At 38.1% G+C, this 17,772-nt stretch overlaps 1 protein-coding gene across 1 annotated transcript in view; it reads right to left on the bottom strand.

Annotated features, from left to right (window-relative positions):
* The window catches only part of STK32B (serine/threonine kinase 32B), a 176,507-nt gene that overhangs the window by 66,065 nt on the left and 92,670 nt on the right, over window positions 1–17,772 (bottom strand). Inside the window, exon 4 of the mRNA XM_051798294.1 lies at window positions 16,429–16,602. Within this exon, the coding sequence (XP_051654254.1) occupies window positions 16,429–16,602 (174 nt within the window). The remainder of the gene's footprint in view (window positions 1–16,428; window positions 16,603–17,772) is intronic.

The raw sequence follows: 17,772 nt of genomic DNA, 5'->3' as shown, positions 1-17,772 counted from the left end.
TGAAACAGGAATGATGAAAAAGTGTCTGTTAATAAAAGCCAGTGGCTATAAGTTACACAGATAATTTATTGTTGCGTGGCTTTTGCTGATCTATTTATAGGAATAAATAAAAAGGAATGCACCTTTTTTTTAGCTATTTCTCTCTTGAGTAAGGAGAAAACTCTAACACAGCAGAGACTCACTAATTCTGCTTGAAAACAAAATAAACTTCTATTTTTCACCAAGATGTTCATGCATACATTTATTTTCTGAGAAGCAAAGGGAACAATAATTCATTCAATCAGCCCAGTCATTCCCATTTGCACTTTCTGGAGCCTCTTATGCACAGATGATTTGCAATGTCAAAGGGCATCACTTCCAGTGTCCTGTTGTAGTCTCAAATAATAATTGGTCTATGTTCTATCCAGGGGAAATTACTTAGCCAACCTCAGCTTCACCAAAAAAAAAAGAAAAAAGAAAAATAAAATCTGCATGTTAGACTTCAAATAAGGCATCAGGCCATATTTGTAGTTTTGAAGTGATTTAGGAGATACAGTTTCATAAACATCAAATTACAGTAGATTTTTTTCATCCATATACATGGATAGATAGTTATCAGATGTCTTAGAAAAATTAACTCTCCCCTTCAAGAAATTTTAAGACTAACAAACATTACAACTTGAAAGGTAATCTGATTTTTTTACAGTGTTTTAATAGCTTTTTGACATTTTAATTAGACGTTCAACTCTCACAGTACTCATTAAGGCAACTTCTAAATCTAGAAACAATAGAATTCTACAGAATTCTGTGTGAAAAAAACGAGTAAATGTTTTAGGATCTGAAAATCATTTCATAAAACTGAAATATCTTTGACAAGACTCTGTACATGCCATCTCAAATAATACATTTATCACCAATCAGAAAGATGTAATTTTGTTATTATGCAATCTGTGATGGATTATTCATGAACCAGACATACTCAACAAGTCAATAGGCCTTGGGAAATAAATCTTTTTATTGTGTCTTTGTATTTAAAATCTTATGTTTGAAATGTGTTGTTTTTCTCTGAAATTCCCATTCCTGGAGCTTTATGAAATTAAAAAAAAAAAAAATCCAAAACTATTTCCAGCTATTTATCTGGTTGTATGCATTCATATGATCCTAATCAGAATCCTATCATCCAGCCTATTATCACACTTCTGAGCCTTTTCTTCCTGTATGGCAACAAAACCATTTGCTAGTCTATACGAAAGATATAACTGCTGTAATAATTATGACAAGTGAAAAAGCCCTCAGTAATGACGGCCTCTGAAGATCTAACCTCTTCCTATGTATCCTTAAAGAGTACCTGGACATCAGGCTCAAGGCTTGGGCCTGTAATGCCTAAATATGTAGAAACAAGTTACTGTGATGCTGAGTAGAGTGTTGCCTGGGTTTCCTTTCTAGTTTAGTACTATTTTTTACCAGGTGTCCATGACAGTGTTGGATTTTCTTAGCACTTGTACTAGTCAATTTTATACAGCTCTGAAAATAAAGCTATCAAAGAAGGCACCAAAACATGTTTATTTACAAATGCCTTAACTGGAACAAGCTTGTTATTTTCCAATTTTATCTCCATTTGGAAATACACAATTATGAAAAGATCTTCAATTCTCTACTTGTAGCAATAGGTGGCAGTAATGATATCTGCATTTGTCTGGATGGCCAGTGGGCTTTGGAAACACTGTCTTTGTCAGTTTTAGCTTGGATAAATAGCCGTAGTAGATACTGTTATCCCAGGTTGAAGAAAATGACCTTTTTAAAATACAGGAATCCTATACCTAGCCTTTCACATTTCTGGGTATATATAGCCAGATAACACTCTTCTTTGGCTAGGTTCGTCTCCTGAATTTGCATAGATGCTAAATTAAAATAAAAATATTAAACACAGATGATTTCATTATATCTTTCTTCCTGAAGATCCAAAATTACTTTACCATCAATAACTATATCCTGCAATAGCAAGAAAAATAGACAAAGATTCTTAAGTGTTATAAAAGCTAGAAAGATTGTCCAAGTGAGAATGTGAACCTGTACTTTGTCTCCTCTGTGCTGCTTTGCATAATGTCTCAGAGACTGGAATTGGAAAATACCACTGTAGCCTTGTAAACTGAGCTTTTACATAACAAGGTCCAGATCGTGTTATCCAGGATTTGTCTTTCAGACACAGTGGTTCATTTTCAAGCAAACATTTACCAGCACAAGCAACTTGAGGGCAATCCAACGCCTAGTTTTCATTTTGCCTGAAGGACTCAAAGCAATGACAAATGTGACACTTTCTTTACTAGAACTGTTTTCTAGAGTTAACACTGGACATGAGCACAGCCCTCAGACATTCAAGTAGCTCTGAGGGGAACCTTAAACAACAGTCAACACGGCAATGATGATGCCAAAATATCATCACATTTTAAATAAAAATCTTTTTCAGCCAAATGCTTCTTCAGATCACATGGAAGAGTTATGCAGAATCCCCACATAGCAGTAATTTGTCAATAATCTCACAGCTGACTACTCTAATCTTTTCTGTGTTGTAGAGTCAAGAGACCTTCTGTGTGTACAAGTATAAGGGTCATACACTATGTATGAATCAGCTTTCAAGAACAGGTGATGCCTCTGATAACCATGGGAAGAGCACAACTCATTAGGTGCTAACTGGAGTGTGGCATTTGGAGAGAATTATCTGGTCCAGGAGGAAATGTATACATTGCAATGGGGATGTTTCCTTCCATGATACCATGTAGAGAGCTTTTGCTAGGAATAAGGGGAGAATATACTCAGTGTGTGCTCTGCCAGCAATTGCAAGACTATCAGTCTCCTTACAGTAAAAGGCAGGCATAGGCCCTCTTCCAATTTTCACAGGCAGAAATCCATGTGTGAAACTAAATGAGAGAAAAAATTGATTACATTTGCCCTTTACCTAAAGACAAATCAAGAAAGCATTGTTACTGATAAGCACATCTGGCTTTATCTGTTGTAAAAAGCTAGCACTTTAAGTGTGGTGTTTTGTAATGTCTGAAATTCATATAGCTGCTTTGTTTTTCACTGCATGAAATACGGAATAGATCCATTCAGATGTATCACATCTTCAGGAGTTCGCTCAGCTTATCAGGCAAATTCAAAAAGAAAATATACAGAATTCCAAACACACAGGTGTGCTTGTCAGCCACTGTTTGTAGTGTGTAATTACTGCATAATATCCCTAAAATTTACCTTAAACCCTCTATCAACGTCTCTACCTAAAAGTCCATGCACTGCCTGTTAGAACAACAGTATCGACAATAACATTATCGCATTATTTAACAGCTATTTCCTCCATCCGTACCAGAGTGCAGCTAACTACAAACAACATGCCTGGTAGCTAAAGTATGGTTCAGTACAGTGGACTTCACGAGCAGGCTAAGGATGGTGACAAGCCCCAAGAAGGACTGCAGACCAGCAAGCAGGAAACAACCATGCCAGGTTGTGTTATTCAGTCTGATCTGAAACCCCAAATGTAGCATAAATTTTGGATTTGCCAACATCCTCACCACTGCCATCACCCAGTATAGTATTTGGGCCTTTATTCCTCAAACTGACCACCTGACATCCCATAATATATGCAATCAGGACATAAAACCAAGAAGAGATTGAATATATTCCATGATCAAGTGAGCTTTGGTGTTCTGTATATGCTTCCCCCTCTGGGTTGTGTTATATATTTAATGTATGTAAAGGTTAACTGCAGTAGACCAGGATGGGAGGTGTAGAGTTTATGCTTGAAAAGAAAATTATATTTGATAAACGATTCAAAAACTGATCTACCACTACCTGAAATGTTGGTGTCATGTCCCATGACACTTTTCTATGTCAAGCTTCACCTATCTTAGAAAGGACTGTAATAAATTACTTGTAAGAGTAACTTTGAATGCTTTTAAGAAGGAACATTTACAAACAAACTCACAGAGCAATAAATATGGGTATTGTTGCTTAGTATAGATGAGACATGACAGGTTAGATTTGACTGAAACCACAACTCCTATTTCAGTACAGTACCCTTTTGAGAAGTCTCCCTATCCTAAGAGATGTCAGCAACATATTGCTTGTTGCTTGAAATCAAACTGTCAAATATTCCAAATCTGGATAAGGAATTATATATTGGCAACACTGTTTGAGCCCACAGAGTGTGGTGCCAACATCCTGGTTAAGATTACTAGGCAAGAATATAGTCGGGGTGAAGGTGTGTTTAAACTAGGCTCTGTGCAGAGAAACTGCTGTTACAGTAGCTGTTTGCACTGAAATGATTATAAGGATTATTCTTGCTATTTATTGAAGTGAAAATAGAGAAGGGATTCTGTTCTCAGGTTAAGATGCTTGGATTAGGTTCTATTGTGAATTAGGCATCTGTATATACATTTATAGTCAATGAATGTATAAACAACACTGTCAGTAGAGTGTAAAAGCCATTCAGATAACTGCCTATTTTTAGATGAGCTGAATAGCTGTTTAGATTCTGTTAGCTGTGTTGACTATGTATCCACTTGTTTGGACATACAACTAGAAAAGTAGACTCCTGCATTTAGATCTTGGTGAACTGTGGACTAAGTTTCTAAAAACAGAGGAAAAATTTTGCATTCTGTGTGGAATTATGAAAACAACTGGGGATGTTCTCAAGGCAAATTATTGTAAGGTGTTATCACAGAGGCACAGGCAGGTGTTTAAGCCTCAGTAGGAGTCACGCTTCTGGTGCTCATTGTCTTGTTTGACGTCATCTCACACCACGAACAACGCAATCCTTCATACATGATTAATTGTGCCGGAGTTAAAACACCTTGCACGCTCAAGAATTTTTTTAGTTGCTGCCATCAAATAGAACATCCTACTCATTTGCAGCATGAAAGCCTCTGAGGCTCTGTATTGTCTTTTATCTGTGTGGGGTTTAGACAGAGATGTCTGCGGAAGGAGCCCAGGGGTTCCTCTCTTCCCTACAGACAGGGGGCCTTCACAAGCTCAGCTGTTTGTGGCACCCAGGGAACCTGACACTGCCACACGGAGCTGTTTTTGCACAAATGGAGCCACATTTCATCTCAAGGAGATAACATTCTGTCTCATGTGAGGAAACTGGTGACCAAGTGTTTCATAGGAGGGAAGAGCAGGCAATGACTGAGCCCCTTAACTGAAGAGGTCTGATACATATGTACAGAAATCTAGACAATTCAGGCTTAATAATTCCATTTCTCAGCTTTAGATCTTACAAGTTATTCCTTTTTGGCACTCTATCTTTCAAAAGCAAATATTAAACAATAATGATAAGATAAAGGACTGTTTGCTGGAAATGTACTTCCTTAAATATATGCTCACAATTCTTAGTTTCAGCAGTAGAGGTACTCTGGGACTCTGGGAAATAAGCTGGTACTTTAATTAGTGTTAACTCTCTTTACATATGTAAGTGCATGTGTTTGCATTGGGGTGCATCTGTAGAGCATTTCTGTGGCTGAGGAGATTTGCAGAAGAGAGCTGAAGGAGCACCACTGGGGGAAAATTCTGCAGCATCTCAAATTAAGAGGCATGCTGTGCCTCTCTGTAGGTTTTAAAGACGGAATTCTAGATAACTAATACACTTAATTAGCATAAAAGCTGAGAAATGCAGCATTCTGGCAATAGGTTTCCCACTCAGCAAGTCTTGCTAAGTGACTATATTAGTAATTGTTACTGATTACTAACAATACATCAATTATTGTTTATTGACTGACAATAGGTTTCCCACTCAGCAAGTCTTGCTAAGTGACTATATTAGTAATTGTTACTGATTACTAACAATACATCAATTATTGTTTGTTGACTTGCATTAAAATAGACCTCTGACACTCATTGAGTAGTCCTGTTGATCTGATATTTTTAATGAGGACCATATCTTAATTATTGTAGCAACTTGAGAGAGCAACTTAGCAAACCTAAAACTGAATTTTGCCACATCATCGCCTGTTCTAGGAATACACAGAGAGATTAATTTTTATGTCAGTGTATAAATTTTTATCTGCAGAGCTGGGAGTAGAGGTTTTCACAGCTGATGAATAAAGCTGTTTGACCACTACAGTGATGAAGAAAGACATACTCAAAGCCACTCAGCCTTCAGTAAACCTTATCTCTCTCACCTGGAATTCATATACTGCCATCAACCCCCTATTTCCTCTGTTACTGTGCCCCCGTGTTCACTTTCTCTGGTCACTCCTGATTTATTTTAGCTTTAAGGGTCTGACCTTTTCCATAGTAGTTTTCTCTTGCCCACATCTTATCCCACACTCTGCACTCCCATGTCTCTTCTTTAGCTCTCCTACTCCCCCTCTGGACATCTCTGCCACACTTTATGCAGGTAGATGATGTCCTTTTTCTTTTTGGTATGCTCAAATTCTTCTATCTTGCCTTCAGTTTCTCTTTTTACTGTGACTGGCTCTCCAAAGAATAGCTGCTCAGCTGCCTGAAAAATAAGCCATATTCACTGAAGGTCCAAACTGTGAACTCACAGGCCAGACATTTAGAGCTCAGTGTAAGACTGTCCAACCTGTTTGTTCTTCTGACATTGTTAAAAAATTGATACCTTCTGTACTATTATTTTTCTTGTAGTGTTTTTTTTATCACTCATTAAATCTTTTAGCATTCCAGTTCCATTGGGCATCATTTGATGCTGAATGGTAAAAACTACAGAGAAAGATGAGTTGTTTTTTAGTAAAAACTAATTCAATTTAAGGGCTGAATAAAGCCAGAGGAAAAATACGGTTCAAACCTCAAAATGATTGCAATCTGAACTAAACCTGATAGCAAAGACAGATCTGAATATAGAAAGAAGGCCTACAGCTTTATGATAAAAAGCTTTTATTTATCTTCTAACAAACCTGTGTCCATAATTAAACCCCCAAACTTAAAAAAACAAAGTGTGAAATGCACACTAAGAATATCACTGAAATAAACCGTGAGACTATAACATGATTAGACACCAAATAGTCACTCACTGAGAAAGGCAGAAAAAACCCCCCAAAACCAAAGAAGCTCCACCTTTGTATTGGGTTTTTATTAGACTAGAAAGGAACTCCTCTGCATTCAGAACAGTACCAAATTTTCATGTTTATAACAACATGAAAAAATAAATGTCTGAATAAAACCTGGTAGCCACTGGAGAGAGGTTATTTCTCATTCTTGTTAGTCAGATGTTATTAGTAGAGATGATTTTGATCATCACTGTAAAGAATGACCAAATTCACCAGAACTCAATTTAATAAATTCATTGAATGTGTAACTGGTTCACTGAACGTGTACTGCCTACCAAGTGCTGTTCCCACATTGCAAGGCCCCAGTTTGGCGTCATATTTTAGGGTCTTCCCCTGCTGACTGCAGTTCTGCATGTGCAAGAGCACCATAAATGCTGAATTTCAGCCTTGCCTTGTCTCCTCTGCTGCAGGAAAGTGCAATTATCCCCACTGGGTCAGTAGGAAATTCCCCCACAATAAATGTATCTGTGCACTCAAATGCAGGGAGAAGCAGAGGCTCATCAGTAGGACTGTCTGTCATACATCAAAGCTTTGAGCTGCTGTGCTTTCTCCTCTGTAAAACCCATCCAAGGGAATTGGGACAGGATTTTACAGAAAATATAGGAATGTTTGAAAATAACCTTGAGCGAGTGCCCTGAGGAGCTCCCAAAGAGGGTTATAGAGAATAAATACAAGAGAAAAAAAAGTTGAAAAGGCAACTTAAGCATAACAAATCTGATGGCAATCTGTATCTTAACTGCAGTCCCTATCCACAAGATAATTTATTTTGAAAGAAGAAACTGTCAGATGATCACTATTACAACTCCCATTCTTTCTCATCCCTCTGTATATCTGTGAAGTCAAAAGCTGTACAAAGGAGACCACATTTCACCTAAAATACTAAAGCTGTACTGGAAGCTGCTCAATGCATTTCCAAGGCATGAAGGAAGCTTAAATTGCAATAAATGTTAATGAAATGCCTTCTACCACACTGTGAACTGTTTACTCAACTCCTGAGATACAGAAGACTACTGCAGGCATGAAGAAATCAAGTAACTATGCACTTTTTTCTTAAGTCCTTGTTATTTTGCCATATATTAAAAAACCCTTACATTGTAAGGAAATCTCCAAGGGAAAGATGGAATACTTCATGTCTGTGTTGGTCATCCAAGCTGAAAAAAATGTTACCATCACTGAAGCAGAAATAGGAGAAAGAAACAATTGTCCATATGCTGCTCTTGGTTTATACTTTTGTAAGCATGAAATTTGTAGTCTTTTTCCATATCCCCTTTCCCCATCTACATACTTTAATCAAAGATTTAAAATTTCTTCACTAACTGCAAACAAAAAATTACTCAGGCACACTTCATAAAAATCTGCCACTGCAGTGGAGAGAATATACCTGCACACAATCACGGTGTTGTGAAATTTCCAAGATACAAACATATCAGAATACTTTTAAAATAACACGAACAACAAAGCTTTGGCAAAAAAGGGATTAATTTTGTATCAAAGATGGTTAGCTCTTATTCTCTGCTCTGTTATTTAGGACTTCACATCCTTGCTCGTTTGATCTCTCTGGTTCAGCCTCTCCTCCACTCCCAGTTGCACAGGAAGGTTGGGGCAGGGAGTGGAGGGTCACAAAACCAGGGTAAACCAGGCAATGCCATGCAAGAGAGGCAATTAATACTGTGGATACTGTTCTGACTCCCTAGAAGGAGTACCTAATAATTTTAATTACCTAATAAAAAAATATTTAAATGTAGTAATTAATACTCTTGATTATTTTATTTAGAATTACAATATCAACATGTTATTAATATGGTGGTCTCTGTTAACATACATCAGTTGGGAGCAGATGTCTATAATAAAATCTCTTGAAGCTTTAAAGCAACACCAAAAATTTGAAACAGATTTCTGTGAAAGAAAGATATCTCTGATAACATTCACACCATACTGGCCACAAAGAAACTAGCAATATACTAAAGCAGAAAAGTAGCATTTATCAGATCAGATTTGTGGATGGAGACCTGAGATAATCTTGAATATAAAGCTCTGCTTCAACGCTGTCAGAATCTTCTGCTTCAGTGTCTGAATGTCTAAAAATGATTCATGATCAAAATTTTAATACTGAGGAGTGGGGGAAGGAAGAAAACAAACCATTTAATTTCATTTTCTATCAATAGGGCACTAAATTGTGAAGATGAAGGATATGTAGCATTTTAATACATATCATGTGCCTAAACACTACTTGTATAAGATTTCTCTTCCTAAAAGAGTAGGTTAATGTAAAGGGATTATTAAAGAAAACCAGAAGGAAGGGAAAACCAGGAACACACGCAGGTGATAGCTGCTGATTTAGGTGGGGGTACATTCTGCATGAATGAGAAGCAGTTTGGAGGAAAGTCATTATAACCCCAGAACAAATGTATGGGAGTGAAGAAAATGCTCTGGAAGACAGACATAAATGAAAAAGCCAAAAACTCCCTGTCTTAGTGACTGGAAAGCGGGAAATGCAGAGCATGGAACTTGCAAACTGGTGTATAATATCTATAAGGACAAAACAGAGTGTGCTGAGCCAAGGTATCCATGGACCTGCTGGGTGTTGGCTTTCAAACTCACTGCACAGCAAGATCTACAGCAAGATAATTCCCTAGTAGCTTTTTATTGCCCATTTTCAAAAAGATTTGTACCTCCTGATGTGTCAGAGAATCTGAATTTGTCCAGGTCACAGTTTCTCTGCACTGTTCCATGTTCCTGTGTTCTTAGTTATGGACAGCATGAAGTGCTGATTCCCTCTCTGGAAATGCTTTATCTTGCTCCAAGAGATCTGTATTTTCTGGTAGTGAGGAGTATGGAGCTACAACTACTAGGAGCAAGTCAGACATATATAAGTCCACAATGCTCTCATGATGGCATTGTGATTTTACAGTTTTAGAAAAAAAATCTCACATATTTTTTTGGTTGCAGTTAAATTACAGTGAGGTGAAGAAGGATTCAGGGAAACCTTTAAATCAGTGTATAAAAATTATGATTCAGATAAAATTGTTTGGAATTCTTTCTAGAAGAATTAGTAACTTTTTTCTCCTAGATGCATGTCATACACTCCTCTATGTCTAGATCATATCTACATTTTTCTAGGTGTCTGGTTTTAAACAGAGAAAAAAATCAGTAAGAGAACCAACTATTGTGATGTGTACAGCACAAACAAACATGTGGGATGGCCTTGACTTAGGTTATCTCTGGCCACTAGCAGTTTGTTACCTAATGTAAGATAGTTGGCCAAGCTCAGACTATAGGTCAGGTCTTCCATCTCTTAACATTGACCAGATGCCTACATTTTAAATGATCTAGGTCTTGTGAGATTAGTTTTCCCTGGCTAAACAAAATCTTTCATGTGAGCATATTCTTACAATGTTACAATAATGAGAAGAAGGAAGATAAAAGAAAGGGCCAAGGGGTGACTTACTCTACTCACTTGAAAACTGTAAGGAAACAAACAATCCCCTGCTGACTTCAGAGGATCTTTCAGCAATGGGATGTCAAAGGAATCAGAGTGTAATGGGTGTCTTCTGGTATTTCAATTGAGTGTTGAAGGGAGAGTGCATTATGCCCACAACAAAAGATTATATCAGTGCCAGTGGCAGGAACTGGAGCACCTGATGGGGCGTCATGCATCTCAGAGTGTTCCCTGTGTCTCTTTCCCAATACAGCCAGTTTTACTCCATTAGTAATTTAGTATATGGAAATTTCTGTTTCCAAACCACCTTCATTTACTTGCAGTATGTCATCTGGTACATAAAATAACTTTTCCTGTAGCTAAAGAGAAGTAAATGAATTTGTTTTTGTAGGTAGAGAACTCTGTTCAGAAATTGAAAGGCTTGTTCTCTGCATATTTATATCTCGTGATATCTAATTTTTTTTAAGTGCATGACTGAAATTTAAGTAGTTTTTGTGCCTGGAATTTGTGAATCACTTTCTTTTATGATCAGTGCTGCTTCATAAGCATTCAGCAGCTTTTCTAGGCTTTGTCGTTTGCACAGTGTTTCTTTTTTGACTGGTTTTGATACGTTTTCTAATTTGCTTCTCTTACGTAACTTACTGCTCAGTTCCTGCAATTTGTCCTTGGAAATAATGTGGGCTTGCACTTGTTTAAAGAACATAATACAATGTCATGGAAGAGACACAGGAAGGCAAACTAAGAAAATTAATGGACAGGCCTCTTGACCTGTAATAATCTTTGGTACTGCTTATGAACAGTAGTCATATTATGGTTACTTTTTCCCTGTTTCATGCACTTCAGACCCTATTACATTTTTTTCTTCATCTGCACACACTTGCCAGCAAGAAAAAACTACTAGTATGAGCAGAAATCTGTAAAGAATGATGTTTTATTTAGTATGTCCAACCAAATCTCAGATTGGCACTATTCTGCCTGCAACACCTGTGAAAAACAGCAAGGGGCAAATTTTCCATTTTCAAGTAACTTTCAAACCTTTTTACTGCTTACATACTAAATGGACAAGGTTAGGAAGGGAAGATTTTTAAGTAAAGTTTGTTCTTTTGCTGTATGGTGTTACAAGTGAGACTGGGAAGGCCCATTTTAAAGAAGTGTTTAATCATTTAGATATATTTTCTTATTTCACCTGGTGGCTGGACAACTTTGAAAGGCCATGTTCAATGATAATGAACAAACAGGTCTAGTGCTGAACAAAAGTACATCTTGTCTAGCTGGTAGCAGCAAGACACCATTACTCTGCAGTGGATCGTCTGGCAGAGGAAAATGTATTGCTCTATTTTTTACCATTTTCCATTAGCTTTTGCCCACTCTGAACTGCTGCTGAGTTACTCAGAGCTGGAATAGCTTCTGGTGCTACTCTCCAATGGAAATGGAGCTTGCAGGGATGGGAAACAGGGTGGTAATCACTGTAGCAGAGAGCATAGATCTGCCAAGCCTGACTGATTTCAGTTATATTGTGTTTCAAAAAAATTTTTATGTATGCTTATGTATATACACATACACACACAAATGGCTTTGCATTAAAAAACCTCACTGAAATAAAAGCTTCAAGGGCACACAGAGCAGCTAGTCCAGTATCCTAAAATTGTGCTGGAAGGTTACTGTGACTTCCTTTCCAGACATCTGCCACATCCAGCCTCCTTTCTAAGCTGGATGAAAACCAATGGAGCCAAACGATGATGAAAAGTCGTAGGGGCAATGCAGTTAACACTTGTCTCCTTAGAAAGTGAAAATGTGGGGTTTTTTTCAGCACGAGCGTGTTACCAGGGCAGCAGCCACAGCACTGCAGGGCCAGCACTGCTCCGAGCCAAGGCTCTACTGCAAGAGCATCCTGGAAGAGGCAGCGCTGGAGCTACTGCCGGAAGAGCTGCCTGAATGGGAATGGGCAGCCTACTTTGGTGAGGAAGCAGGTGGTTTTATTGAAATGTATGAACAGAAACATTTTGAAAGGAGGAGACTGAGTTACTTGTGGCTGAAATAAGTTTATTCAGCCTTTGATGGGAAAACTTTTGTCCACTGGTATTATTCAAGCAGTTCTGGAAAGAATGTGTTTAGTCATACCGTCTTGAAATGGCAGAACGCCGGATTTGATCCAACATTTGAGAATGTGTATTGTCAGAAGCCTTTCTGTGTGTACTGGGACCCAAGGGGCTATAATAAACACCGTGGATAAAATATAATTATAGCAGGGCTGTGAGAAAATAAGTTTTTGTAAAGTAGCTATTACCTGTGACCAACAATCTCAATATTAAATTAGCTGTTGTATAAGTTAATTGAAGAATTGCCCAGAATAGTCTTCAAATAATAGTTTGAAAATTTAGCTTTTCTTTTTTAAGTTTTTATAATTCCAGCTGAACATCTGTGTACATGCAAATATTTACAACAGAGCTGTGAGACACAGTACAGCATTCATTATTGTGCCATAATAAATAAATCCACTATTACAGGACTGTGCATGAAAAATATGGATTTTATACACATGGATGTGATTATTAAAAATGACCAGTTTCATAAATACACCAGAACAGTAGTGTTTTTACACTATTTATGGGTAAATTTTTCCCTGCAGGAACAATAGTTCTGTTGCTGAAATGATCGCCACATTCAAAGTACACACCACTAAGCACATCAGCAAACACAGAAGCATGGCAAGGCATCTCCAAGGGGAATGGCACAGTACTGGTCTGTAAGCTTCTGCATCCATCCATTCATGCCTGATAATTCTTGTCCCCTTCATTACCATTTCCTTTTGTAGCAAACTCCTGAGGCCACAGGTTAGTCTAGAAAAACCCATTCTGTTGTGTTGCCAAATGCAATCGTAATAGAAACCTGAACACATTTCATAGACATCTGTAAATATTAAGAGGAGTTAAGCTCCTGATTCACACATCATGTGGATGAGGATTCTGAAGAACCAGAGAGAAAAGGCTACCAGTACTGGGCTGTGGCATTGAAAGAAGTCGTGGAAGAAGAGGAATCAACTTGTTTGACTGAGACTGTTGAATGGAGAGAAATTACATGTTTAAGGCTGTTTTAATGTTTTTTAATAGTCGTTTGTCCCTATCCCTATGTTGTAATGGTTCGTTCCCACAAGAGTTCCACTCCCTTCTTAGGCATATTCTATTGTTATCCCTCCCCTTTGTACTCTATACCCAATCGTTGTTCCTCTTTCCCAAAACTCCTCCCCTTATTCACCATACTCTGGAAAGTTCTCCCAGCTCCCCCATAAAAGGGGGAGCCATTTTAATAAAGTTGTTCACTCCTTTCCACCCTGCAATCTGTGTCAAACCCTGAGTGAACTTCCCCATGTCCCTACCCGGGCTGCGTTACATCATATATTCAGCTCTTTATAGTACTCCAATTTGAAAATCTACCTCCCAGTCTGATGAATCATTAGACTATTCTTTCTTTGTAACCCAGACAAAATTTAGTAGGGGGCTCTCTCAATGACTCCCTGACTCACTAACCTTTTTTTTCCCCTTTGCTGCCAACGCATTCATTTTAGAATGGAAGACCCAATACAGTTTTGTAGATTAGTGTGTGAATGCTGACTGGAAGCACCTGGTAACAATGATATTGCTAAGGTGTGCTGCCACAAAGTGTAAATACCAACCAGCTCGCTGATTTCATCTCCGAACGAGATGGTGTGTTTGCAGTGATAAAGTAATGGCTAGATGTCTCCTCACTGTGCATCAGTGCTGGCTCTGCTCCTGAACCAATTTAAGTCAGCATGCCAGACATGCTACAGAGATTTAAGGCAGTTGAAGACCCATCCCACAGACTTGCTGTTCCAAGTGGTGGCTAGATAGAAGGCAGAATGTTCTGGGACTTACCTGGCTAAATAACATGTTCACTGGCATGTGGATCATCTGGGATTTTGCAGTAATTGGTGGGAATATGAGACAAAAGGCTCCTTGTGCCACACTTGGGTCATTTGGGCAATAAGCAGTGAAGTGGGACAGACACACTAAGATCTCAGGTCTGCCAGCCTCAAAATAAACATCTCTCCTATAACACAGCAAAGTCCTGAACTAGATCCTTTATACCCTAAACAACAATTCCAGCCAACCAGCCAGTGAGACCCATTGCAGGCTGACAGAGAAGTATTTTTGCACACCTGTTTTTGTCAAAACTTTTGTGGTAGAGTGAAAGCAAAAACCAAATCCCAGAACTTGCCCTCAAATGGAGACAATAACCAGCTCCAGACTCTCATGCCTTCCCCTGCCTCAGTACAAATCAACAAGTCACTACAACCTGTGTGAAATAAAAAGTTAAGTAAAGTCAAGTGCTTACTTTTCATGATTAAGTAACACAGAAGAGGTCAAAGTGTTTGCCCAATTTCATAGTGGAACCATGATAAGGCAGACACTGCCACAAAAACTATGAACAACCACAATAACTTCAATCCTTCATTCTTTCAAGACATCTGCTATGTTTCACAGGATTTTCTATGAAACATTTTTAAGCCCCAGACTTCTAGCAAAATACTAGTTTTGATTACAAACTGGATTTTCTCATGAATATTTTGCCAGCCTTATTTGCATAAAATGTCTTGTCATTAAAATGAAGGTGAGAAAAATGCTCATCAATTCGTTTTTCACTGAGAACATTTCCTAAGGCATTAGAAACAAAGGTCAGCTGAAATTCTGAGCTCCACTTTTAAAATAGTCACTAAGAAAGGAAATTTATGCAAAATACATGGAAATGTATCGAAATAAAAACAGTGTAATAAGGATACAAAGTTCCAGAATTTCCTTGCAATATTTGCTGGAGTTTTAAGTGCAAGAAGAACAAGTTTTTCAATGTTTTCTGGACTTTTGTCTTGTGCAGTTTCAGCAACACAGGACACCCAGCTACCATTGCATCTCTGATCAGAGAGATTTCATGCGTGCCATCCCCCTTCGGCAAGTCAGATAATACTTTTTATTCGATTTTTATTGCAAAATGAGGCAGTTCTGAGAGGTGGATGGGATTAAAACTCTCAATACATTTGAAGGAAATTGTTTGTACTGGACACTGGAAGATCTATTGCACAACTTAGTTTAGTTTGGTCTCTGGAAGTCATATCTAGCCTTGGTAACACACAGAACTAATTATTTTTTTATTCTGACCACTGTAAATCATAAAGGATAATCCTGAATTTAGCCTAGAAAGAGTAAAATAAAGGTTCAAGCCCATAATTTTATAATTTCACTGTTGCTGTGTTAACATAAAAAGAGATGTTATCCCTGCTGCCTCAGTTAAATGCCAAAATGTTTAAGGAAAACAAACAGACCCTGATTCTTGACATCTTTTTTGAAATGAATACTCTGATTACCATTGTAAGGCAGGAAAAATAACAGATTGTTGTAATACAAAAATTGCAAAAAGAATGCACCATCTATCATTATCCCAATTGGTTTCTACTATTACATCTATATCTCCACCTCTCTTCCTCCTGACCTTCAGGCAGATTCTGCAAATAAACAAATTATTCTCAGCCTTTGGTTCTATGACCATTTCCTGATGTTGCTGTGTGAGGCTCTTGTACTGGATTATAATGTTTTTATGTTCAGGAACACTAGGGTACTGGAAAATTAAAAATGCATTAAAAGCAGCCAGGATGCTGTTATAGTTGTATTTACATGTTATATGTTAAAAACATATATCAGAGTATGAGATCAGAACAAGAAAAGGGCAGTGTGAGAAGGATACAAGGCCACTGAATGGCTGTGAAAAGAAAAAAAACCACTTTAAAAAAAACTTTTTCAGAGCCAAATTTCACTCTTGGATAGCAATGGAAACTTTTCAGACGTTCTGAATAAACAGAACCAGGTAATCAGATATATGATAAAATCCCTCTACTCTGCCAAATGCAAGCAGCCCATCGCTCAAATGAAATTCACCCACCTGTGAATGATGTGGTATCTCTGCAAATAATCCAAGGAAAGCGCCAGCTCACAAATGTACAGCTTAACAGTTCCTTCATTAAAGTGGACGTTCTGCTGCAAATGGTAACGCAGGTCACCTCCGAGTAAGAGATCAACCACCATAAACATGTCTTCTTCATCTTGAAAGGAATACCTGGAAGAAAGAGTTACAGCTGAGATGCAGGGTTGATGGTGTAGTCACAGCTGTGCCTAGGGGTGGCTCTCATTAAGTAGATCTGTTTACGGCAAGTCCATGATTTGCTCATAAGGTATACACAGAAGGGCATTTGCACTGCTGTGGTCCAATTCTGCAAACAGATTTTGATTGTGGTGGGACTTTGCATATTCAAGTGTCATGGTTTAACCCTAGTGATAACTAAGTCACATGCAGACACTCGCTCGTTCCACCTTCCCCCAGTGGGATGGGGAGGACAATCAGGAGAAAGTAAAAACTTCTGGGTTGACATAAGAGCAGTTTAATAATAGGAACAAAGTCAAACATAGTAGTAGAACTAATTATAATAACAGTAATAATAATTGTCATGAAAAGGGATAAAGAGAGAGAAACAAAACCCAAGAAAAACAAGTGATGCACAACACCATTGCTCACCAACCCCTGACTGATATCAAGCCTGTTCCCCAGCAGCGATCAGCCCTTCCCATCCAATTCCCCCCAGTTTATACTGAGCACGATACTCTATGGTGTGGAATATCCCTTTGGCCAGTTTGAGTCAGCTGTCCCAGCCATGCTGCCTCCTGGCTTCTTGTACAGCTCCTCACTGGCAGAGCATGAACCACTGAGAAGTCCTTGCCTTAGGATAAGAACAAATGAGCAACAGCCAAAACATCAGTGTGTTGTCAGCATTATTCTCATACTGAATTCAAAACACAGTACTGTTCTACTAAGAAGAAAACTAATTTTTTCCCAGGTGAAACCAGGATATGAAGGCAAGCAGAGCTTGAACGGCTGCCATACCACTTATTTTAACCATAGATTAACATCTGAATGTTGATAAAACAGTATTTAAAATACCTTTCAGGTTTTAACATTTTTAAATAACCATATGCATATTCAGTTGACAAAATGCCTTACAAAGTAGTACCAATAAAATGGAAGGCCTTGAAACACACTTGGTATTCACACACATCCAAGTGTAGTTCAGTGCCTATGGAAAGTATCCTGGCAGCATTGAGAGCTGCTGTCCCAATGGCATTTTCCAGATTCAGTAAATATACACAATGTTCTATTAGCTGGGTATTTTTTTACAGCTTGCAGCGTAGCTCCAAATTCAATAAGAAATAAAACTGTAATTTTACTGCCTAA

This window comes from Manacus candei, unplaced genomic scaffold, assembly GCF_025592945.1.
Source record: "Manacus candei isolate 608988 ecotype Guabito, Panama unplaced genomic scaffold, ASM2559294v1 h1tg000048l, whole genome shotgun sequence".
In the NCBI taxonomy this organism is placed as follows: domain Eukaryota; kingdom Metazoa; phylum Chordata; class Aves; order Passeriformes; family Pipridae; genus Manacus; species Manacus candei.
The sequence above is the reverse complement of the archived record's forward strand: the minus strand, read 5'-3'. Positions and strand labels throughout refer to the sequence as shown.